This window comes from Siphateles boraxobius, unplaced genomic scaffold (genome assembly GCF_051911475.1).
Source record: "Siphateles boraxobius isolate OS27281-9 unplaced genomic scaffold, OSU_SipBor_1 130, whole genome shotgun sequence".
NCBI classification, from domain to species: domain Eukaryota; kingdom Metazoa; phylum Chordata; class Actinopteri; order Cypriniformes; family Leuciscidae; genus Siphateles; species Siphateles boraxobius.
The window spans coordinates 4,381,149-4,406,796 of NW_027508734.1; the positions used below are offsets into that span (position 1 = coordinate 4,381,149).

The following is a 25,648-nucleotide window of genomic DNA, read 5'->3' on the forward strand; positions in this document are numbered from 1 at the left end:
AATTCCATAGACCCATAGAAAGAGAGAGAGGTGTGTGTGTGGATGAGAGAACGGGACGCAGATTAGCAGTATTGCGCTGCCTTCTGTGCGTGATGAGAGTGCGTTGTCGGGAGACAACAGGAATGTATTGAAAGCACATGTTGATTAAGCGAAATAGAGTACAAGTAGGAAAGGAAAGGGAGAAGAAGACACTTAAGTGCGTAGCTGGTGTCGTTGCTCGGTGGAGTCGCACAGGTAGAGTCGATGGTCTTTACCCGAGTCGGTCTTCACAAGAGGAGGCTGAACGCTTCCGCTGGCGCTTCCGCGACAGCGCGCGCACTACATAGATATAATGCGTACCAACGCCTGAGTGAGGACAGCTGTTTCTGCCCAGCAATTAACACAGCAAACGCAAATCACCCGAATAATGGGAGAGGAATCGAAACTAGCTGTTGGACAGCGCTCACTTAAGTGCTATACAATTTAAACTGCAATATTATTCAGAGCGGCTGTTATATAAAGTGGGAACGCGTCTAATTAAAATACAAATTTGTGAGAAGGCAAAACAAGAAAATAACCAGAGAATCGAAAACAACCTTACCTGCTGGTAGATACTACACTGAAACAACAGGAGAACTGGATATTCAGAAAAAAACGACTTGCGCGCTCTTGTCTCGTTCACGGAATGACCGCTTGTCCTGGCCATGTTCTGGATCTCTTCGACTTTATATCTGTTTTACAGTTGCTGTTTCTGCCCAGCAATTAACACAGCAAACGCAAATCACCCGAATAATGGGAGAGGAATCGAAACTAGCTGTTGGACAGCGCTCACTTAAGTGCTATACAATTTAAACTGCAATATTATTCAGAGCGGCTGTTATATAAAGTGGGAACGCGTCTAATTAAAATACAAATTTGTGAGAAGACAAAACAAGAAAATAACCAGAGAATCGAAAACAACCTTACCTGCTGGTAGATACTACACTGAAACAACAGGAGAACTGGATATTCAGAAAAAAACGACTTGCGCGCTCTTGTCTCGTTCACGGACTGACCGCTTGTCCTGGCCTTGTTCTGGATCTCTTCGACTTTATATCTGTTTTACAGTTGCTGTTTCTGCCCAGCAATTAACACAGTAAACGCAAATCACCCGAATAATGGGAGAGGAATCGAAACTAGCTGTTGGACAGCGCTCACTTAAGTGCTATACAATTTAAACTGCAATATTATTCAGAGCGGCTGTTATATAAAGTGGGAACGCGTCTAATTAAAATACAAATTTGTGAGAAGGCAAAACAAGAAACTAACCAGAGAATCGAAAACAACCTTACCTGCTGGAAGATACTACACTGAAACAACAGGAGAACTGGATATTCAGAAAAAAACGACTTGCGCGCTCTTGTCTCGTTCACGGACTGACCACTTGTCCTCATTTACTATTTACTTTTATTTACATTTGTTATATGTAAATAACCTTTAAAACTCACCCTGGGATCTATGGTCCCATCCCCCCAACAAGGGCAAGAAGGGTCTTGGTTGACATGACTAGGATCAGATAAGTTGGCTTTATTGCTCTGAAAAATGTGGTCATGTGGTCAAGACGGAAGCCAAAGTAAAGACCTACAGACCTTCCTGCACTCATTTATAGACAAACTGATCTATAAATGGACCTGCATCTCAGAACATTTTGTAAGATAATTTACTGTCCTGTGTAAGAACCGATTTTCCTGCTAAGACAAAAGCTGAGATAAAACTCACCATAAAGCAATAAAAAGCACCCTGGACAGAAGATCGCAAAGACAAAGCACAGGACATTGTCTTGTCCAAACGTTTCTCCTATCTTATCTCTGCATCCCCCTCTCCCTCTCCCCCTGAGTCAAGTCACCAAAAGTTCACTAAGAATGCTTATATATCATATATGATGTATCTTGGGAATCTATTGTTTTTCCTTTTCGTGTTTGGTATCATTTTAAGTGTCTCGGTGCGATTGGTAAAATGGTCTTAATTTCATTGCAGTCATTGGTAATATGAGAAGGATTGAGGACTTAGGATAATCCTGTGTTCCTCTTTGGGTGATGTTTCTTCAAGACATCTGCCCTCTCCCCCGAGACCAGGTGCTACCCCCTGGGGTACAGGAACTGACCCAAAACACACTGGGAAAATATTGGTACAACCCTTTTTCTGGTCTGGGTATTTAAGGCTAGGTAACAGAGCAATCTGTGGGACCTGTAACCAGGAAAACCCCCATGCAGTAATGTGTCAGTGTTATCCCCTTGGAAAGCTCTCACACACTACTGTGTGTCTCTGTCAGGAATGCATTGCTTAGTTTTAGAATCATCTTTGAGTAATTGATGTCATGCATTTATTATTTCTGAATTGGCTTTTAATCATTTACTTGTGAAATTGGCACGGTACATTTTTCCTGACAAAAATAAATGTTAACCTTGATTATTCTGAAGTTTTCTGGAATCATTATTTCTAGTAGATTATGTGTAGTCTGTTGTTCCCGCAAATCTCTGTCCAGGATAGATCACACCTAAGGCACTAATGAATGGAGCATGGGGCACATCATTAGACCTTCTGATTCCTGACTATCTCCTAACTTAGCATGTTGTACGCTGCAACTATTGAGAAAAATTACACCTATGAGTCAGCAGTGAGCGGCCGCGTAGGGTAAGATAGTTTGCACTGCACCCTCTGACTATTTTAGGACTGGCTAGTTTGTGATCGTGAGCGCACACTCGCGACGTGACGTCTCAAAGCGACACCAGGTCCTTAATGAACGAATATTTGAAATTATGAAATGGCCAGAATAATCAAAGATCTAAATTAACTCATAATCAGTATTTATGACTGTTTTCTAATAAGAAACACAATCTAAATTTGATTAACATTTGAAATTGGAGTCAGATTAAGCGTAGAGCTAAAGTATTATTTAAACTAAATTCCAATAAATTAAGTGAACTTCACTGGAGCGCTGAAAAGACATACACGCATTATTCCTTCGACCATACCATTGGATTCCGGTGTTGGGCCAATGGGTGGACCTTACACTTGTGTAGTGTCTTTTAATGCTATTGTTATTATTATTATTATTATTTTTTATATACTGTGTATTTTATAATAGAACCAGCAGTCAATGTAACCTCACCTATACCATGTTTGGTCTTTATAAACTGGTACTTTGAAGATTGAAATGATTGTGTATATGATACGTTAATAGCTGTGCAACATATTAGTATTACAAGAATCTTTCATAGTTTCTTCATCAGCAACCAATCCAGCTGCACATTCAAATGAGCACGCTTGAAACAAAGATCCATAAATCAAATGATCCCGCTTGGAAATTCCACCTTTCTTATTGGTTAAGCCAATCCTGAGAGGTGGGACCATGCTCAGGCTTTAAATTGCATCTACACAAGCCCTTCCCCCTCTTGGCTTCTTCAGTCCGTTTGGGGTGCTGTGCTGTCCTGCGTGGCAAGCCCCAGGGCAGCAGGCCTTGACTCACAAGCAGCCATGTGCTCATGGAGAGAGAGAACTTTCCATGCAAGTTCATCATATCTTCTTGCAAAACGATTGCAACTTCAACGTTTGGCACTCACAGAACCATCAAGACCCTTTTTCTGGAACTTGAAGAAATGCTTTTTCTGCCAAAGCCATGCAAGTATACATTTAATGAGGTGCTCTTAAAATAATATGCTGATGATTCTTTTCATGTTCAATGAATCTTTCGCGTTCGCGAAAATCTCCAGTTCGTGCGATTGACACGATACACAAGTTACGTGCAAATTATTTTATTTGTTGCATTCACGTGAGTTGAAAAATCTGAACTTTGGTGTCAGTTCACAGGACAGGTAAATCACTTTTGGAGGCTGGCTCCAATTATCATCAAATCAAAACAAAACAAAAATGACATATGGGAGCGAGGGTGTTCCTCGCTCCGATGCGGGACAACATCAAACTGGGCGCGGGACAGGCGGAAGTACCGCTGAAAGCGGCCATCATCCAGGTGCAGCTCCTGGAGCAAATGGAGCCAAATTGGGTACGCCTCTGGAGGGTCTTTTGGCGGACTCAAGTTCGGCGATGATGACCCCTACACCGCTGTTCTGCTCTCCAGAGCAAATACAGAGCGGTGACTCTTGATGAATGCTCGATCAACATATGCCATCTTGCAAACAGACAACCGCCTAGCACTTGCCCCTCCCACAAGAAGCGCATTTCACCTCAGACGCGTGCCAATTTTGCTTCAAACTTAAAACAAAACCTATTCGCTCTGGATGCACGAGTGGGTTCAAAATGTTCAAGCATCCAACTAGACGTGATAGACGCGAATTTGACGCTCTATTCGTGTTTGGTGTGAACGCAGCATAAGACTTGATAGCTGCTCTGTCAAGTCTTCGTCGTCGGTTAGGAACCTGTGTGTGCTCTTTGGTACCAATCTTTCATTTAAAAGTCACGTGTCTAGTATCTGTAAAACCGCATTTTTCCATCTTAAAAAATATATCTAAATTACGTCATTTGCTCTCAATGACAAATGCAGAACAGTTAATTAATGCATTCATGACATCAAGGCTAGATTATTGTAATGCTCTGCTAGGTGGTTGCCCTGCATGCTTAATAAACAAACTGCAGCTGGTCCAAAACGCAGCAGCTCGAGTTCTTACCAGAACCAGGAAGTATGACCATATTAGCCCGGTCAACACTGCATTGGCTCCCTCCCAGCTAACAGAATTTTGTTATAAGAACGTTCTCCAAATATTCAGTGTTGTTTCTGGGAACGTGAAAAATGTCCAGTTTTCTTGACGTTAGAGGAACGTGTTTTAAAAGGTATAATGTTCCTCAAACGTTCTTTAAACGTAATTTTCGATTAAAAATTCAACAAGATAGTAACGTTAATTTCTAACATTCCAAGAACATAAAAATGTCCAGTTTCCTGAATGTTACTACACAGCAAAAACTCAAGAGTGTTAAAGACTCAAGAGTGTTAAAGTTAATGTGCTATTTAGGTGATTGATTGAGTGATGATTTAGCATTATTGAAGACACCTGATGATAACAAGCAGAATCACTGAAGGAGAAAAATCACATTTTAGTCACCATTATGGAGATCGGTATTTGCTTTAGTTGGGCGGTTGACCTTTTAAATGTTTAATTTTAGAATTTGTTTGGTTGCTGTACTTGAGTTATGATAGCCAGATGAACAAAGAGAGAAGGGGATCTGATGGTGTCGGTTATGTTTTAACATAATCATTATTTCACGATCATTTGACCTGAATCACTAAACACAAGTAGTCCTAATCTCTGATTTGAATGTATATTGGTCATTACAGCATCAAAGTGATTCAACAGTAAAAATTCCAGATTTTCTATATAATCTAAATGATTTCTTAAAAGTTGTTCTGATAAAAAAAAAAAAAAAAAAATCCTTTCAGGCACACACAGACATATAGAATCAGTTGATGAATCTCAACAATGGTGACAAAAAGAGTATTCAATTAGGAAAAGGAAATTACTATCTTTTACACTTTTACAGAAATTACAGTTCATATCATAATTTATTCATACCGCAATGCATGATGGGAGCCATGAATGAGTTTTGATTGGTGGCACCCAGAATGCACTGCAACATGCTTTATTATTGTCACCATTGTTGAGAATCACAGGGTGATTCTTGATGTCTGTGTGTCCAAACCAAATTCCATTTTCAACGACTTTTGATCTGAACAACTTTTAAGAAATCTTTTGGATTAAACTGAAAAGTCTGGATTTTATGCTGGTAAATCACTGTGATGCTGTAATGACCAATATACATCTAAGACAGAGAATAGGACTAAATGAGCTCAGCGATTCAGGTCAAATGATTGTGAATTAATGTTTATGTTAAAACATAACCAACACCATCAGATCACCTTCTCTCTTTGTTCATCGGGCTGTCATAACTCATGTACAGCAGCCAAACAAAATCTAAAGATAAACATTTAATTGTCAACTGCCCAACTAAAGCAAACACTAATCTCCATAATGGCGACTAAAATTTGATTTTTCTCCTTCAGTGATTCTGCTTGTTAACATCAGGTGTCTTCAATAATGCTCAATCATCACTCAATCAATCACTTAAATAGCACATTAACTTTAACACTCTTCGGTGTTAATTTAACACTCATATTTTAACACTTTAACACACTTGAGTCTTTAACACTCTTGAGTTTTTGCTGTGTAGTAACATTCAGGAAACTGGACATTTTTATGTTCTTGGAATGTTAGAAATCAATGTACTGTCTTGTTGAATTTTTAAATTCTTGTCGAAAATTACGTTTAAAGAATGTTTGAGGAACATTATATCTTTTAAAACACGTTCCTCTAATGTCAAGAAAACTGGACATTTTTCACGTTCCCAGAACCAACACTAAATATTTGGAGAACGTTCTTATAACAAAATTCTGTTAGCTGGGCTATTAAACATTGTATAAATTTTAAAATCTTGCTGATTACTTACAAAGCACTAAATGGTTTAGCTCTTCAGTACAAGAGTGAGCTCTTAACGCATTATAGTCCATCACATCTATTTCAATCTCAAAATTCTGACCAGTTGATAAAACCTAGAATATCAAAATCGACTACTGGCGGTAGATCCTTTTCCTATTTAGCACCAAAACTTTGGAACAATCTTCCTAACATTTTCCGGGAAGCAGACACACTCGGTCAGTTCAAATCTAGACTAAAAACACATCTCTTTGACCTAGCATACACACAGCAAAATCCCCAGTGTACATATGTACACTCTTGGTGTACATATAGGTCCAACTACAGGGTGTTAAAAATGAACACAGAAGCAGTGTTGAAGTTAATGAGATAATTAAGTGATTAATTAAGTGATGATTGGCCATTAGTGGTGACACCTAATGTTAATAAGAAGAATCATTGAAGGAAAGAGAAACAACAAGAACAGAAAAAAGAGAAACACAAGAAATACTGACTACGAAGCCATTAGACATTATTGTACGCATTATTACCAGTGTATTTCTGTCATACATCTACACACAATCTTATTTATATTGAACAGCAGTTTAGATTGTAATGCTTTATGGAATGTTTTGTTTCATGTCACCATTATGGCGATCAGTGTTTGCTTTAGTTGGGCTCTGGACTCTACTTTTTAACATTATTTTTTTCTCTGGCTGCTCCAACTCTGTGTTTATAAAGCACATGTGTTACTGCAAGAGAAAACATGACATGGGCTGTGTTTCCCGAAAGCATCGTAAGCCTAATTTGATCGTACAGACCTTTTGTTGCTATCGTTCTACGATCAAGTTAGGCTTAAAATGCTTTTAGGAAACACAGCCCAGGTCATGATGGTTATGTTTAAATTATGAAATTACAATCCTGTAGTGTCCTGATTCACTCAACCAGCATTATAAACGGATTATACAAATGTTGTATTCATTACAGTAGCTAATTCCAGCAGTGCATTAATAATCTGAAGGTTTTAAAATCCCACACAGATACCAAGAATCTACATATGAATCTCAACAATGGTGACAATCACACAAAAGATTCATATTGCAGTGCATGATGGGAGCCACCAATCAAAATGCATCCATGGCTCCCATCATGCATTGCAGTATGAATAAATTATACGGCTGAATTGTCCTGTAATTTTCATTGTTTTTCCTGTTTGCATGTTTTTTTTGCTATTGTTTTGTTATGACTTTAATAGCTTGTTTTGTGATGTTCAGAGTTGATCTGTGTGTCACTAGTTGTTTATTGTCACCATTGTTGTGATTTATATGCTGATTATTGATGTTTGTGTGTCTAAACACAACAGCTCCAGTGCACAAAGATTTTTCAAAATTGTTCATATTGCTGTTGGATCTCAAACTGTAGAGTCTCAGGGCTACAATCACCAGTACTAAAATGCAACATCAATCATATAGCCAAAGATTTAGACTCTGAATGACATCAGTGAATCAGGTCACTACGTGATGATAATGTCATCATCACAACATATTGTTAGCAGGTTTTCTCATGCAATAACAAATGTGCTTTATAAACACTATGTTGGAGAAGCCAGAGAAAAACTAACAATAAAAAATAAAAAGGTTCAGGAGCCCAACTAAAACAAACTCTGACCACCATAATGGTGGCTTGAAATGAAAAATTCCATAAAACATTGCCTTCTAAACTTCTGTTGATTCTCAATAACTTTTGTAGATGTATGACAGAAATAAAGTCACACTGGTAATAATAAGTGCAATAATGTGTAAAGGCTCGAAGTCAGTAGTTCTTGTGTTTCTCTTTTTTTTCCGTTCTTGTTGTTTCTCTTTCCTTCAATGATTCTGCTTATTAACATCAGGTGTCACCACTAATGGCCAATCATCACTTAATTAATCACTTAATTATGTCATTAACTTTAACACTGCTTCAGTGTTAATTTTTAACAGCCTGTAGTTGGACCTATATGTACACCAGGAGTGTTCATTTAACACTGGGGATTTTGCTGTGCACATAACACATTATAGACTTCTACAATTCAATGTTAGGCTGCATAGAATAGGTCAGCCGGGACCGGGAACACTTCCCATAAATCCTGATGTACTTGTTACATTATAAGAAGGATGGCGTCAACGCTAATATTAGTCTCTCTGTTTATCCCAAGGTTTACTGCAGTCCGCCAGATCCAGGCCGTATCCGGATCTGATGAAGGACCTGCGTCTGGACACGACGACAACGCAGTCCTGAAGTGTCAACTAGTCTCTCCCCTGTGAAGGCCTCCTTCCCTTTACCTCTGTACCCGATAAAACGTTGTCGGGATAATTCCAGTTCACGTGGTAACGTGGAAGCGATAAAACATTCTGTATTATAAATTTTTCAAGCCTTGTACCTTGGAACCTAATTCATGGTTTGCGTTCAGGAGCCACCAGACACTGTTTTGTGCAAATGAGCGGCCGGATCACATTATGGGTTTTCTGTTAGAACGGTGTCGTGTTAGCGGCCCCTAAGTTAATAACTAATAATCGTTGCGACGGAAGTGAATCAATCAAAGCTAACTTTAGCTAGACAATAATTTTACTCTAGAGCTGTTGTAAAGCCAAAACAATCTTTGTTACTTTAATTTCCTATTATCACTGTAAAGCTGCTTTGAAACAATCTATATTTTTAAAAGTGCTATATAAATGAAGGTGACTTGACTTCACAGGGCGCTTTTTTTTTGGCTCTGAATGTTCTGTGTTGTCTTCCTGTTCTGAGAGGTCTGTAGTGTCTTCCTGTGCATTGTTATGCTGGGCCAAGAATGTCTTACCCACTTCCTTTCGGAATTCAAGAAATTGCATGATGCCCTTTTCTTGGTGTGCCATGTACTGTGTGGTTTTGGGGGTACAGTAGCCAGCTGTTGGCTAAAGCAACATCTGTGAAGTGCATGAGCATCCGAATAGTCTACTTCTTGGTAAGGACACTCATTCTATAGTAGCTGGTCATCCTGTCTGTGAGGTCAACCCCACTCATCTTGTTGTTATATTCACGAACAATACTTGGTCGTCTGATAGACACATATTGTTTCTGTTTCTTGTCCTATTGCTGGCAGATGTCTTCAGGCTGTGCATCATGGACAAAAGACAGCATCAATACCGGCTTGTTGTCATACCTCTTTACCACACACATTTTCCCATCTACAGTCGTAACTTGTGCTGAGGTACCTCTTCTATTCTTTTTTATTGTTTTGTCCTTGGTAGCTTCTGCATTGCTTAAGAAACCTGATTCTTCATAACTGTACCAGTCAGGTACACCTGCTTCTCCCTCATTCGATTTACAGCTTTGATGGATGTAAACACCTGGACCTGTGCAATCAGTGCATCTGCACCCTGATATAATTCAAAGTCGAGCATGAAGCCTTCCACTGAAGCACAAAGAAAGTTTTTCATGCCAACTGGATTGGGCTCCATTGGCAGATATTGTTGAAATCTGCCATTAGACCACTCCACAGATAATATTAACTTTCTGGATCTGACTATTTACAAAAATTCTCAGGGAGGTTTAGAGACATCGATTTATCGTAAACCTCTTAGTAGGAATACCCTCCTCAGAGCGGACAGCCACTTTCCCAAACAACTGATTAAAAATATTCCTATTGGCCAATTTTTACAGCTTAGAAGGGACTGTAGTAGTGATGCAGAGTTTGAGCGCAGGGCAGTAGAAATGACAGAGCGCTTCAGGGGATATGCTGTCAGTGATATCTCTGCAGCCTATGAACGAGCCAGACTGACGCAACGAGCACATCTCCTAGTTAAAACCAAACGCGCCTCAGTCCAAAGACTCTGCTTCTCCACAGATTTCTCCTATATTGGGGGAGAAATAAAACATGCCATTAAGAAACATTGGCACATTTTGCAGCCCTTAAAGTTATATGCGCAGAATCGCCACGTATTACGTTTAAGCGCCCTCGCTCACTGAGAGACAGGGTGGTCCACACGACCATGAGGCCTCCACCAAAACCTACGTGGTTACCGGCTCCTCCCTTGGGTTTCTACAGATGTGGACACTGCACCCATTGCTCTAACTCAAATGATACAAAGCAATTTTTCCATCCCCAGTCAGGTAAAAAATACAAGATCAATTCTTTCATTAATTGTAACACCACCCACGTGATTACATGTTGAAATGTCCATGTGGGTTGGTGTACGTAGGTCAGACTAAACGCCCCCTCAAACTACGCATTGCAGAACACAAAGCAGCAATTCGTTACAGAAATATGGACTATGCAATTGAGAGGCATTATGTACAAGCTAATCATGGTTCCAACGTGTCCTTAAAATTTTGGGGTATAGAAAGAATTCTACCCTCCCAGCGAGGAGGTGACATAGTGAAGTCCCTACTACAACTGGAGGCTTTCTGGATTTTCACTCTTAACACAGTAGAACCAAATGGCCTTAATGAGGAACTTGGCCTTTCATGCTTTCTATAATTCATATATATATATATATGTTTATATTTATATATATATATATATATGTGTGTGTGTGTGTATGTTTGTATATGGGTTATATGCATGTTTTTTTATTATTATTATTATTATTATTTTTTTTTGTATTTTTTTTAGGCTTGAGTGCTTGTATAGGATTGGATAATTTTTGCACCACACCCACCTAGGCCAGTGGCCAATACCTTGAAGTTGGACTCTTTAAATTCTGTATATTGTTGCCATTGACTGTTTGACTCTGAAGAAGACGCATGGCGTCGAAACGTTAGTCATTCTGTACTAATAAAATTTGTAAATTGATGTTTTCTAACAAATTCTTCCCAAACTACGGATTCACATTATTTTCCGACATTCACGCCAATGTTCAACATTAGCTCACCTGAGAATGAAAATCCTGTTATCATTTAATCTCACACACCTTCATGTTGTTTCAAATCTATATATCTTTCCTGGAACTTTTTTAAATTTATTTTGTTTTTATAATGTGCTGATCGCTATTATAGAGAAGGGCATGATTTCAAAAATTTCAGAGTTCAAAAAGGACACAAAGGCACCATAACTGTGTCATAAAATGAATCCTATGATTTCATATGAATGAAGTCAAATGACTTAGAGTATTTTAATCTCCATAATCCTTATCACGTCAGTCAGTCTTTCTAACTAGCATGAACCACGAGTAACTAGTTCTGAGCAGAACCCAAATATTACTGTTCAGAGACAAACACTGTTTATAGAAACAAAATATTCAACCTCTTGAATATTTATTCATCATTTCATCACATCACTTTAACCTGAAGACATTGAGAAGGTAACCAAGTAAATCTGACCTTACTTTCTATATGTGACTGTGATTAGGATCACATATATTTTCAGAGTTCAATATATAGATCCTCCAGGCATGTTCAGTTCATTCATGAGCAGCTCTTCAGATTATCTGAGATGAATGAAACCGTCAGTGTAGCAAACAAGCCTTGAGACTTGATCATTTGTCCTCAGTCAGACCGAGGTCAGGATAGAAATGATGTTACAGTAACTTACAGAGCCTCAGTGTATCTGTTCTCATGGCCTGAGAGTGTCGACAGTTTTTCAGACTAAAATACTGTATTAAAACTGATGCCAGATCATATGTGTTCAGAGGAGAGAGAGTCACTCTCACATGTGACATACAGAGAGGAGGAAACATTCAGTGGAGATTTAGAGATTTAGAAACTCAGCTGGTTTAGAGATGGAAACAATCATATGAACAGTTAAGTTTCCCGGCTCATGTTTCTGATCAGTGTTTGTCTGAGATCATGACGGAGCCGGAGACTCAAAACACACGAGAAAACGTCTCAGGTTTACGACTGAAACCTTTGTTCCCTGAGAACAGAGAATGAGACACTGCATCGATTGACGCTATTGGGGAACGCAGTAATCATTTGTCCTCCAGTCAGTTTTTGTTTTGTCTCTCTTCTCAGATTTACCCACATCTACAGTGACTGTGACACCAAACAGTCCTGTATTCACTGGAGAAACAGTCAATCTGAAGTGTGTGATAAACTCTGATCACAGAAACTGGAGAAATGAGTGGTATAAAGACAGTGTAAAGTTACAGACGTCTGATAATCGCTACACTGTAAACAGAGACACTGTCACTATCAGAGGAGCTACTGAGTCTGATCAGGGTCAGTACTGGTGTAAAGGACAGAGAGATGGAAGACCAAACTCATCAACATCAAGCTCTGCTGTTTCTCTCTCAGTGAAGGGTGAGTTCAACATCATTGTCCTCATAAACTCTCTATGATCATGATCACACAACCAATCAAGAGTCTTTTACTCTCATTTACACTTCTGATAAATACAGTTGTCACTCCTCTTTTTATTTAATTATCTCTGTTCTTGTGATACAACACTATTTGAAGGAGAATTTAACTGAAGATCTGAAAATGCGTTTTAAAGCGAAAGTATTTTTAACTTTGAGTGTAATCTTAAAAACACAACACTATGGCAAGAGTCCAGATAAAACAGAAACACAACAGGTAAAGTCTCTGTCTGACGCACGTGAACACAGATCTGAGAAACAGATAAAAAATAGTTGTTAATGCTGCTAATTACACTTCAACTCCATCTATTCAGCAGAGGTGGGCACAAATACATCAAAAACTATTTTGTTACAAAATACAAATACTGGTTCATTAAATGTAACAAAATAAAATACAAAATACTGATGTGAAAAATGTATTTAAATAAAATACAAGTAATTAGTATTTTGAAAATACAAAAATACTCCCACAATAATCTTAAGTCTTTTTTTTTTATTACTGGAAGGTCAATAGTAGTACACAAATAGTAGCAATAACACAAATATGAGAAATGTGTAAATTCAAAATGGCGAAGTAGCAAAATAAAAAAGTATGGGTATTTCACTAAATCTCTACAGGGCCTGAAATAGCTCACTCTGACGTAAATGGCATGTATAGCTAAGTTCACATCAATGGTGTGGTAGGCTGCCCTTAATAGCAAAACGTGTTTGATGTAGGCTACGTAGCCATATTATCACCGTTACTCTACTCATGCCTTAAAGGACAAGTTCGATATTTTACACTTAAAGGGATAGTTCACCCAGAAATGTAAATTCTATCAGTAATAACTCTCCCTCATGTTGTTCAACCCTGTAAGACCTTTGTTCATCTTCGGAATACGAATTAAGATATTTTTGATTAAATCTGAGAGCTGGATCACTCCTCCATAGGCTTCTAAGGGATTGAAACTTGTTCCCCGAAAAGTTATTAAAGAAATCGTTAAAATAGCCCAAGTGACTACAGTGACTCAATCTTAAGTTTATCAAGCGACGAGAATACTTTTTGTGCGCAAAAACAAACATAAATAACGACTTTATTTCAACTATTCATTTCCTTCTCTGTGGACCTCTAGTCAGTTCACTAGTGTAATTGCGTAGAGCTACGTCACACGTAGGCTCTCTATTGGCCAACGCTGGTCATGTGTGTGATACGTGTGACGTACAACAACAGAAGCGTACGCTTTTACACTAGTGAACTGACTCGAAACCCAGAGAGAAGGAAATGAATAGTTGAAATAAAACCGCTATTTTTGTTTTTTTTTGCGCACAAAAAGTATTCTCGTCGCTTAAAAAACTGAAGATTGAGTCACTGTAGTCACTTGGACTATTTTAACGATATCTTTAATGACTTTTCGGGACCGGCAAGTGTCAATCCTTTAGAAGCCTATGGAGGAGTGATCCAGCTTTCAAGGTCTTACGGGGTTGAACAACATGAGGGTGAGCAATTACTGACAGAATTTTCATTTTTGGGTGAACTATCCCTTTCAAGCCCTGTTTTAAGATCGTTTCTGATTAAATAGAACGGTTAAGATTGAAATTTGGATAAATGCTGCTGTCCCGAGATTTTTCGGTTTCTGTGTTAGCACCCCCCCACCTCCACAATGGTTTCATAGGGGAACTGGAACAATATCATTGATAAAACGAATAAAACTTTAGTTTACAAAGACGTGAAACTCACCGAGTGGTCTGGGGTGTTCACTGATATGCTCACACAAAAATAGCTGCAAAAGATGCTTTCCAACAGGTGTTTTACCATTCGTTGTAAAACGGTGGACCTATTTTTCCAAACGCCTCGCAACCGGACATTCTTCTGTTGAGAGCTTGAATAATAGACACTCCAGCCCAGTTGGTGGCGATAATGCACCTTTGCCAATGTTTGGATAGTGTAGCCTACGATACCGCGACTGGAATACTACATAAAGAATACAAACAACCCCATTTCCGTTTCCGTCGGCGGAGTAATACCGTACCTCACAGAACATTCAATACAAGTCAATGGAGTTGGACAAAAACTACGATAAAACCTGTTGGAAAGCATCTTTTGCAGCGATTTTTGTGTAAAAATAACAGACCGAGAATTTGTCACAAAATAAAATTCCATTTTAATCATAATATATATAAGCTACTTACGGGTGAACGCTGGCGCTACTAGCTGACGCTGCTCAGGGAGGGAATTTTAAAACTTTTAGTACTTCTAAAGCTTCCTGCACTTATAAATGCATGGATCCATCTATGAACTGTTTTAAACCATTTTAAGGAGCCACTCTGACCTGTGTATCCACGCTGATTCGGCGGGCTTGTACGCTGGTTTTGATCTAAGTGTTGATCCTCTCTGCGGTTGCTGGTTTGCCTGCCGGTTACTTACTGTTCTTCGTGGTACCTCTGGCACTTGGATCAACTATGAAGATCACTGAGCTACTGGTGCGGATGAACTACATCTGGGTCGTCCTTTCTGCTATATATCATTCTGTGGCATGGACGATGCTACAGTATTCGGCGGCGGAACTTATTCAGCTCCGTTTGCGTCCTTTTAATCTTCCGTCAGCTCCACATCTTCCCTTGGATATTGTGTATATACCGCGTCGGAAATATATACATCGCGGGTCTCGGCGGAGTTACAACATTGATGGCTCATGTCAAATACGGTCCTTCTGGTCATCTAAACCACGCCCATCGAGGAGGCTCACACGGACTCTCGACCATAGTGTATTAACCAACCTGGCCAGATCGGTTGGCAACGATTCTGGTAAAAACAATTTTTCTTTTGGATTATTTAATATATATCTCTCTCCAATAAAGAACCTCTGGTGTACGATCTACTGTCTGACCGCGAGTTTGACTTTCTCTGTCTAACTGAGACATGGCAGAAACCAGATGACTTTTTTCACCTAAACCAGTCTGTTCCCCCAGGATATAGGACATATATATGTTTGTAAATCCGTGATACTGGACGGGGAGGGGGGCTAGCAATACTCTATAAAGAGTAATTGAAAGTGTCTCAGTTAACTTTGTCTACATATTCTTCTTTTGAAATAATTGCCTTAAAAATCAATGGTGCAATTGCTACCATCCTCACAACTATTTACCGTCCTCCCAAGAGCAATAATGCCTTTTTAACTGAACTATCTGAACTTTTGACTTATCTATCTTCCATGTCTCCAAATGTAATCATTCTGGGTGATTTTAACATTCATATAGACAATGTCAGTAATGCATTTACATGTGCATTTTTATCATGTTTGGAGTGCGTTGGTATGCAACAATTTAACACACTGCCCACTCATACTGAGGGGCATATTATTGATCTTGTTTGCTGTTCTGGTGTAACACCTTATAACTGTACTGTTTCTGATCTGGCCACATCAGATCACCTGCTGGTGTCCTTTTGTGCCAAATTGGCAGTTTTTAAGGTAAACCCGTGTCGTCCGATCACATTTCGGAATATTAAGAACATTGATGTGCCTACTCTTGCTGATGAACTTGCCACGTTCTCCAGTAAATCTGATTTCTCTACTGTAGATTAACTAGTTACATACTACAATGATGTACTGAACATTATTTTAGATGAATTTGCACCTGTGAAAACTCGAACTGTTTCATTTGTACATTCAGCTCCTTGGTTTACACATGAACTGCGTGAACTTAAAACTAAAGGCCGTAGGTTAGAGCGGTTGTACGTCAGGTCTGGCCTTACTGTTCATAAAGAAATGTATGCTGAACATATTCATAACTATAGAAATGCATTGTCTAAGGCTAAATCTGATTACTACTCCAACATAATTGGAGTTAGTAATGGGAACTCCAGGTCCCTTTTCTTGGTGGTAAACAATATTCTGCATCCACCTGATTCTTTGCAATCTAATATGTATTCCACTGACTTATGTGATCGTTTTTTGACTTTTTTTGCATCTAAGGTTGAAAATGTACATCAGCAATTACTTACTGGTAATCTTCACAGTGACCCCTGTCAATCTACCACTCACACACCTCCCCACTCTGTTTTTTTCTAACTTTACACTACCTACTACTTCAGAGATAGTGGGTCTGATAGGTAAATCTAAGTCTTCGACTTGTCAATTAGACCCTCTGCCTACTCCATTAGTGAAAGCTTGTTTACCAGCCCTTTCCCCATTGATTACTAAAATTGTTCATGCTACACTTGTTTCTGGTTCTGTACCTTCATATCTTAAATCTGCTATTATTACTCCCATACTTAAGAAACCAGGGGTTGATCCACTTAATTTCGATAATTTTCGTCCAATTTCAAATTTACCGTTTATTTCTAAGATAGTGGAAAAATGTATTGCAGTGCAAATTCATGAACATCTTTCTAATAATAACTTGTATGAACAATTTCAATCTGGCTTTCGTCCCCACCATAGCACCGAGACTGCTCTTGTCAGAATAACCAGTGATCTACTGTTGGCAGCTGACTCTGGGCTTTTATCCATACTTGTCCTTCTAGACTTGAGCGCTGCCTTTGATACTGTCTCAAATAAGATACTTCTTGACAGATTAGCTTCTATTGCTATTACTGGCACTGCTTTGTCATGGTTTAGGTCATATCTATCTGGACGCAATCAGCGTATTCAATTAAAAGGTTTTCGATCAAGAACATCTACAGTCACCACTGGTGTTCCCCAGGGTTCTGTCTTGGGCCCGCTTCTTTTTATTATCTATATGCTCCCTCTTGGTTATATTTTAAGGAAATATGGGATTCATTTTCACTGTTATGCGGATGACACCCAACTTTACCTGTCTGCCAAACCCACCGGTTCTTTTCCACCACCATCTTTATCCAGCTGTTTAGCTGAAATCAAAGATTGGCTTTCAGCCAAGTTCTTGAAGGTAAATGGCAACAAAACTGAGGCTTTGCTTGTTGGGACTAGATCTGTTTTGTCTAAAACTAATTGTCTTTCTTTGTACATTGACAATACTGAAATCGGTCCTTCTTCACAGGTTAAAAGTTTGGGTGTCATCATGGATAGCACACTATCCTTTGAAGCTCAAATTAATAATATCACGCAGATTGCATACTTCCACTTGCGTAATATTAACCGTCTCCGTCCCTTTCTTTCAAATAATAATACTGCAGTTCTTATTCACGCACTGGTCACTTCACGTATAGACTATTGTAATGCTCTTCTCACAGGTGTTCCCTCCAAATTGTTACATAAGCTTCAGTTGGTTCAGAATTCTGCAGCTCGTGTTCTATCTAGAACACCTTATACTGAGCACATTTCGCCAGTTCTTCAGCAATTGCACTGGCTTCCAGTAAAGTATAGAGTTGAATTCAAGATCCTGCTACTCACTTATAAGGCACTCCATAATCTTGCACCCTATTACCTTTCACAACTTCTCCATGTTTACACTCCTTCACGGGCTCTCAGATCTTCATCTTCAATTTCTCTTGTGGTACCTCGGATTCGACTTACTACCATGGGTGCCAGATCTTTTAGTTATGCTGCTCCCCGCCTATGGAACTCTCTTCCCCTTGATGTTCGCAATAGCGACTGCTTGTTGACTTTTAAAACGCGTCTTAAGACATATCTTTTTATACAAGATTTTTTATAACATGTTGTATTGAGTTTTTAATGCACCTTATTTGTATGTGGCTTGTTTGTTGTGTGTATTGTCTTATGCAGTGACCTGTTTATTGCTTGTAAGGTGACCTTGGGTGTTATGAAAGGCGCCATTAAATAAAATGCATTATTATTATAATTATTATTATTATTATTATATGATTAATCATATTAATCATAACATGTGTGGGTTTGTTTTACACACGAGACTCTAACTGCCCTGACCGCGTATGCTTTTTCCATAGTAGAATCGCGCTGCGTGCGCAATTATTGAAAAACAATAGGATTGATGATTATTTTATACAAAATCAATATCAATATTTCTTATATGTAATACGTTTAAAAACGTGTAAAAACTGCAGATGGATGTTATATTGTGAACGCTTGCTTAGCATGGAGATTTCAGTGGAGTTACGACAGACGCGCTGTTTCATAATAGGTAGGGCCTATGATGTCCTTTTATGAATGACAAGACAGTGCATTGATCTCATAAGGCACAATTATTTTCTCTATAATGCCGTTCAGTGTGCAATATGTGTGTGTAGACTGTATAATTTTCACAAAACACTTTACCTTAATGCCGTTTTTAAGAGTTCAAAACTCATTCACTTCTTGGTCGGAGCCTGGTCTACAGGGTGTCACGTGATTTTCGTGCATCTAACCTGGACATTGCCATTGCCAACATCAGACCGAAAATATGGCAAAATCAATTACTATGGTGATTTTTCTTAAGTATTTAAGTATTTGAAATACTCAAAATACACTCCCTCAAAATATTTTGTTACAAATTACATTTTATTTTTTCCGGACCTGCAAAATACAAATTACAAAATACACTAAAGTAATTAAATACATATTTTAAATATATTTAATTGAAATACTGCCCATGTCTGCTATTCAGTAACATTAATGTTTTTTAATAAACATAAAAAATATTTCTGTATAATTTTTTTTTTTTTATGCTTGCACTTTCTGAGAATATGTGAGTCTTTATACAAATGCAGCTTTGCTTTTCAGACGATCTTGTCATTGTTTCATACTTGATTATGATTTGCAGTTCATCAAACATTAGATTTAAGATGCATGTTATCATTTACACCAAAGTTTCCACATTAGCTCACCTGAGAATGAAAATCCTGTCATCATTTAATCTCACACACTCTCGTGTTGTTTCAAATCTATATATATATTTCCTGGAACAAAAAATTAAAAAAATATTATTTTTTTTAATAATGTGCTGAATCTGCTGATCGCTGTTATAGAGAATTACATGATTAACTTTCAGAGTTAAAAAAAGACACAAAAGCACCATAACTGTATCATAAAATGAATCCTATGATTTCATATGAATGAAGTCAAATGACTAAGAGTATAGTCTCCATCATCCTGATCACCTCATTCAGTCTTATAACCAGCATGAAGCTGTTGGTCATGAGTAGCTAGTTCTGGGCACATTACTGTTCTAGGCAGTTGCTAACCATGCGTTCACACCGCCACCGCCCTGCCAGCCACGCCGTGGAAAGATTTGTGGACGCTCCAATGCTTGGTTTTTTTAAAACTTTATTTAAAGGGGCCGCAAAGCAAACAAGCATGGCAATCGTTATTTTTGCAGAAAATTTATCGATGGAAAGAACTTAACAGTTATAGTGACATGTTTGCTAATGAAATAAACCAATTAAAAGCCATTTGTGTCGTTTGGCTTTTGTGTTCATGGTTAAGTGCTATTCTAATTTGCATTTCCGCTGAAAAACAAGTGTTCTAGCAAAAAAACGCGTCATAGCTCGTTACCATAAAGTTGACCTGATAGACCAATATCGAGCCGACGTCACAGTTACGTCACGGCGCTAGCTGGAGGCAAAACAAAGGGAAAACTGCAGGCGGCCAATATAAATCCTCCGGAGGTGACATTTATCTATAAAAACAAGAATATGAGCGAGCAGTATAAGAACTGTGTTTCCCCCTGTACACGATACATCACGGGTGGGGATTCAAACCAGCTATGTGTGGCTTTTTTGGGAGTTCAGCATGCCCAGTCGGCTCTCGAGGGAGTCGATTGTGAGCATTGTGAGCGTTTTCCTCTGAGAACTCTGCGCTCTCGGCGATCGCTCTTCGAGGAGAGCGGTATGCTGCGAGCACCCTGAGGCTCGGGTCCCGCTTCTGTTGAGGCAAAGCGGCGGCGTTTGTCTTGGGGCTCGCAGATGGATCTCACCGGCGACTTTGAGACGGGCCCCGCCCTATCTCAGCTTTCTCCGGCGGGATCCAGTGCCTCTCACCCGGCTCTGGAAGCACGCGCTACGGCGGTTACTTCTGCCCGGGTGGAGGCACATGATGATGTTGATTTAAGATTGTCCAGTTCTGAGGAGCTGGATGTCGAAAGCTTTGCATCTGAGGAAACTAGTTTGCCACATTATACTGCAAATGATGAAGGTTTGATGGATGTTTTATCTCGTGCTGTTGAAAAGCTTAGTATCGATTGGCCAGCTGATAGACAGCAGTCTAGAAATAAAAGTAAACTAGACGATAGATTTCTGTCTGCATCACCTCAACCTTCTCGCAGGTGCCTACCGTTCTTCCCAGACCTTCATGCTGAGGTTTCAAAGACCTGGGTTAGACCGGTTTCTAGCAGGATTTACACTAATCAGTCTAATGCTTATGGTAACATTTCTGGTGCTAAATCTGCTGATTATGTGACGATGCCGAAGGCAGAGGAGACGCTCGCGAGCTATCTCTCGCCGGCTTCGTCGTCTTCACTTAAAGCACCGGCTCTTCCATCGAGACCACTAAAAAATACCTCTGCGCTGGTGGGCAAGGCTTACTCGGCGGCTGGGCAGGCGGCTGCTTGTCTACATACGATGGCTATTATGCAGGCTTATCAGGCCGACCTGCTAAAAGATGCGTGTGAGGGGGGGGGAAATTTCCGCTGATATGATTAGCGAACTCAGGCAGACTGCCGATCTCACTCTTCGTGCTACCAGAGAGACCGCAAAATCTATCGGTCGGTCTATGGCAGCCATGGTGGCCACAGAAAGGCACTTATGGTTGAGTCAGACCTCCATGAAAGAGAAAGACAAATCTCTCCTTTTAAATGCTCCCGTTTCGCCTGCGGGCCTCTTCGGTGACGCTCTTCTTTCTGTCACGGAGAGGTTCCAGGAAGAGAAAAAACAGGCTGCTGCTTTTCATAAATTCATCCATCTTAAAGTGCGTGTCACTGGGGCTGCTGAACTTGGGCAGTCCCAGCCGTCGAGTTCGACCTCCAAGAGAGCGCAGCAGAAACGGAGTGTCGCGTCTCGTGCCCCCCCGCAGAGAGACTGGAGGGACGAGGCGGGGCGCTCTCCGGCGCGGCCTTCTCGGGGCAGGACTGATCTGAGGACAGTCATTGTCGCTAGGAAGGCCGCGTCGAAAAAATCCTGACGTGCTGAACGTCAGGACTCTGAGGGTGGTCCCCATCGGGAAAGACTTGAGTTCACCGCACAAGATCACGGTGCCCTGTCTTTCTCGATGCCCTCAGGGGTCTGTTCTACTAACCCTGCCTATACAGGGCGTAGAGAGACTCGGCGAGCGGTTTCCCGAGGAGGAGGGTTGTGAAGTGCTCGGACCAGCTGTTTCCTGCCAGTATGTCAAGGGGCGCTGCATCTGTCACTCGGGATGTTCATCCAGAGGCCAGCCTCGAGAGGCTGGTTCCCTTAGTAGAGTTCCTGGCGGAATGGGAAATGCCTCCCAATATTTCTCAGTGGGTCCTGAATATCATAAAGAACGGGTACGCTATTCAGTTCAGAACGCGTCCACCTCGGTTCAGAGGGGTTCTGCCTACTGTGGTGGGCCCCGAGCAGGCTCTGGTATTAAAACAGGAGGTAAAAACTCTGCTACAGAAAGAGGCTATAGAACCGATTCCTCCACCCAGCAGGGAGTTAGGATATTACAGCCGGTACTTCATCATTCCGAAAAAAGATGGAGGGCTGCGTCCCATTCTAGATCTGCGTCTCTTAAATCGCACTTTTGGGAAGCTCAAATTCAAAATGCTCACTCTCAAGCAGATCGTGTCACAAATCAGATTCGAGGACTGGTTTGTCACGATAGATCTAAAGGACGCCTACTTCCATGTTTCAATCCTCCCTCAACACAGGAAGTTCCTGAGGTTCGCTTTCGGGGACGAAGCGTACCAATATCGGGTTCTTCCGTTTGGCCTAGCACTGACACCCCGCACGTTCACGAAGTGTATGGATGCAGCTATAGCTCCGCTCAGGCTGCAGGGCATCCGTATTCTGAACTATATAGACGATTGGTTTATTCTAGCTCAGTCGGAACAACAGGCGGTTCGGCATCGAGATGCTGTTCTTGCTCACATCAAAAGATTGGGGTTGAGGCTCAACGCCAAGAAGAGTGTTCTTTCTCCATTACAGAGAACCACCTTTCTCGGTGTAGTATGGGATTCGACGACGATGCAGGCACGATTATCACCTGCTCGTGTTGCTTCGATTCTCGCCGCAGTATATCAGGTCAAGCTAGGCCACTCCTCCACCGTAAAACAGTTCCAGAGACTGTTAGGTCTCATGGCGGCTGCGTCCAACGTGATACCCTTTGGCCTCCTGCACATGAGACCATTACAGTGGTGGCTCAGAACCAAGGGTTTCTCCCCGAGGGGAGATCCTTTTCGCATGATCATGAGTTCGCGACGGTGTCATCGCGCCCTGGTTATGTGGAAAGATCCTTGCTTTCTGTCCCAAGGACCTGTGTTGGGAGCTCCTTGTCGTCGCGTTTTGATAACGACAGATGCCTCTCTCACGGGTTGGGGAGCGATCATGAGTGGTCGCCCAGCTCGGGGTCTGTGGAAGGACCATCACTGTCTATGGCACATAAATTGTCTAGAGATGTTGGCAGTATTTCAGGCTCTGAAACACTTCCTCCCAGACCTAAGGGGCCACCACGTCCTTGTCCGAACAGACAACACGTCGGTGGTCTCTTATATCAACCATCAGGGGGGTCTGCGTTCTCGCCCGCTGTACAAACTGGCACGTCAGATCCTTCTATGGTCCCAGGGGAAAATTCTTTCTCTGAGAGCTATTTATCTCCCGGGGTATTTAAATCAGGGGGCAGACATCCTGTCGCGACAGGGGCTGAGGCCCGGGGAATGGAGTCTTCACCCCGACGTGGTGGAGCTCCTATGGGAGCATTTCGGTTGTGCCGAGGTAGACATATTTGCTTCCCGAGAGACATCTCACTGTCCACTATGGTTCTCTCTCAGCCAACCAGCCCCCGTGGGGTTGGACGCGATGGTACATCCGTGGCCGAGGTCACGCTTGTACGCTTTTCCCCCGATCGCTCTGCTCCCGGGAGTTCTGGAGAGGGTTCGCCGGGACGGGCTCAGTCTTCTGTTAATAGCCCCGTTCTGGCCGGCCCGAGTATGGTTTGCGGACCAAGTGTCTCTCCTCGACGGCTCTCCCCTAGAGATACCGATCAGGAGAGATCTACTCTCTCAGGCGAGTGGGTCGATCCTTCACCCCCGCCCAGAACTATGGAGGCTGTGGGCTTGGCCTCTGAGGGGGCCCAGCTCGTAGACTCTGGTCTCTCGACTGAGGTCGTTGAGACCATCCTCCAATCCAGAGCTCTCGCCACGAGGAAGTTATATGCCGCGAGGTGGAAACTTTTCACCTCTCGGTGCAGAGAGCGGCAGCAGGACCCAGTTAACTGCCCAGTTGGTACAGTGCTGGATTTCCTGCAGGACCGTCTCTCCACAGGGTTATCCCACTCCACACTGAAGGTGTACGTGGCAGCCTTAGCTGCTTACCACGCTCCTTCAAGCGGAGGTTCTCTCGGGAGACAGCCACTTGTATCTCGCTTCCTTCGTGGCGCCCTGAGGCTGAGGCCTGCAGTTCGCACGAGGGTACCATCTTGGGATCTGGCCATTGTATTAGAGGGTCTCTCACTAGCTCCCTTCGAGCCCATAGAGGAAGTTTCGGAAAAGTTCCTTACACTTAAGACTATCCTTCTTCTGGCTATCTCGTCTCTAAAAAGAATTGGAGATATTCAAGCACTCTCGCTGGCTCCCTCGTGCCTGGAATTTGCTCCTGGTTCGGTTAAGGCTTTTCTCTGTCCTAGACCAGGGTATGTTCCTAAGGTGCCAACCACTTCCGTTAGACCTATAGTACTGAAGGCCTTCTGTCCTCCGCCTTTTTTGACGTCAGACCAGGAAAAATTGAATTTACTGTGTCCCGTTAGGGCTTTAGATGCTTATGTCCACAGAGCTGCCCTGTGGAGGAAATCGGAACAGTTGTTCGTCTGTTTTGGGTCACCTAAGAAGGGGTGTCCTGCATCTAAGCAAAGGATGAGCAAGTGGGTGGTCGAGGCCATCTCACTCGCTAACGTTTCGGCCGGTCAAACTTCACCTTTGGCTGTCAGGGCCCATTCTACCAGGAGTATGGCTGCCTCTACAGCTCTTCTTTCAGGGGCTTCTCTTCAGGACGTTTGTGATGCGGCAGGCTGGTCCTCACCGCACACTTTCGTCAGGTTTTATTCTCTCGATTTTAGCTCCACTCCTGGGGCTCAGGTTCTCTCTTCGGCTTGTGTCTCCTAGTCACACACTACGGGGACCTGTTCGTATGGGGATGTGGGTATTGCGTTCCCACTGCGATTACACGCAGCGGTAGTCCCTGAAGGGGAACGTCCCGGGTTACGTATGTAACCCTAGTTCCCCGAAGGGACGGACGCTGCGTGTCCTGCCATACTCCCGGCGTCCCCTTGGGTCGCTTGCTTCAGTAACATTAGAAGCTGGCGGCTTGTGTATTCAGGGGATATTTATAGCTTCCTGGTCAATGACGTCACTTGCTGTGACGCTCCATTTTCTCCTTTGACTGATTTCATTCATGCTTCAGACGCGTTACGCTGGGGGGCGTTCCCACTACGATTACACGCAGCGTCCGTCCCTTCGGGGAACTAGGGTTACTTACGTAACCCATGACGTTTTATAATGGTCACTGTCCTGAAATAAGACGTTCTTAATGACGTATGCGACGGATAAATGTGACGTCAAGAGGACGAAGCTTCGAAATGAGACGCAGATCCATGAAAACACACACTAAGAAGCAGCGCCGCCTACTGGGCGGTTGAGCAATCATTATTATTTAAATAATTTTTAAACTTTAATCTGTTCTTTTTTTTTTTACTGATTAAACTATTGAGAAGAATACTACTGTGAACAAGAATTATATTGTTGTTGATGTTTCCAATAAAATAAAGTAAAAAGATTGACTCAACTAAAAACAGTCTGTGCTTGCAAATA

At 41.4% G+C, this 25,648-nt stretch overlaps 1 protein-coding gene across 1 annotated transcript in view; it reads left to right on the plus strand.

Annotated features, from left to right (window-relative positions):
• The window catches only part of LOC143736438 (basement membrane-specific heparan sulfate proteoglycan core protein-like), a 386,240-nt gene that overhangs the window by 7,391 nt on the left and 353,201 nt on the right, over nt 1-25,648 (plus strand). Inside the window, exon 10 of the mRNA XM_077227135.1 lies at nt 12,408-12,695. Within this exon, the coding sequence (XP_077083250.1) occupies nt 12,408-12,695 (288 nt within the window). The remainder of the gene's footprint in view (nt 1-12,407; nt 12,696-25,648) is intronic.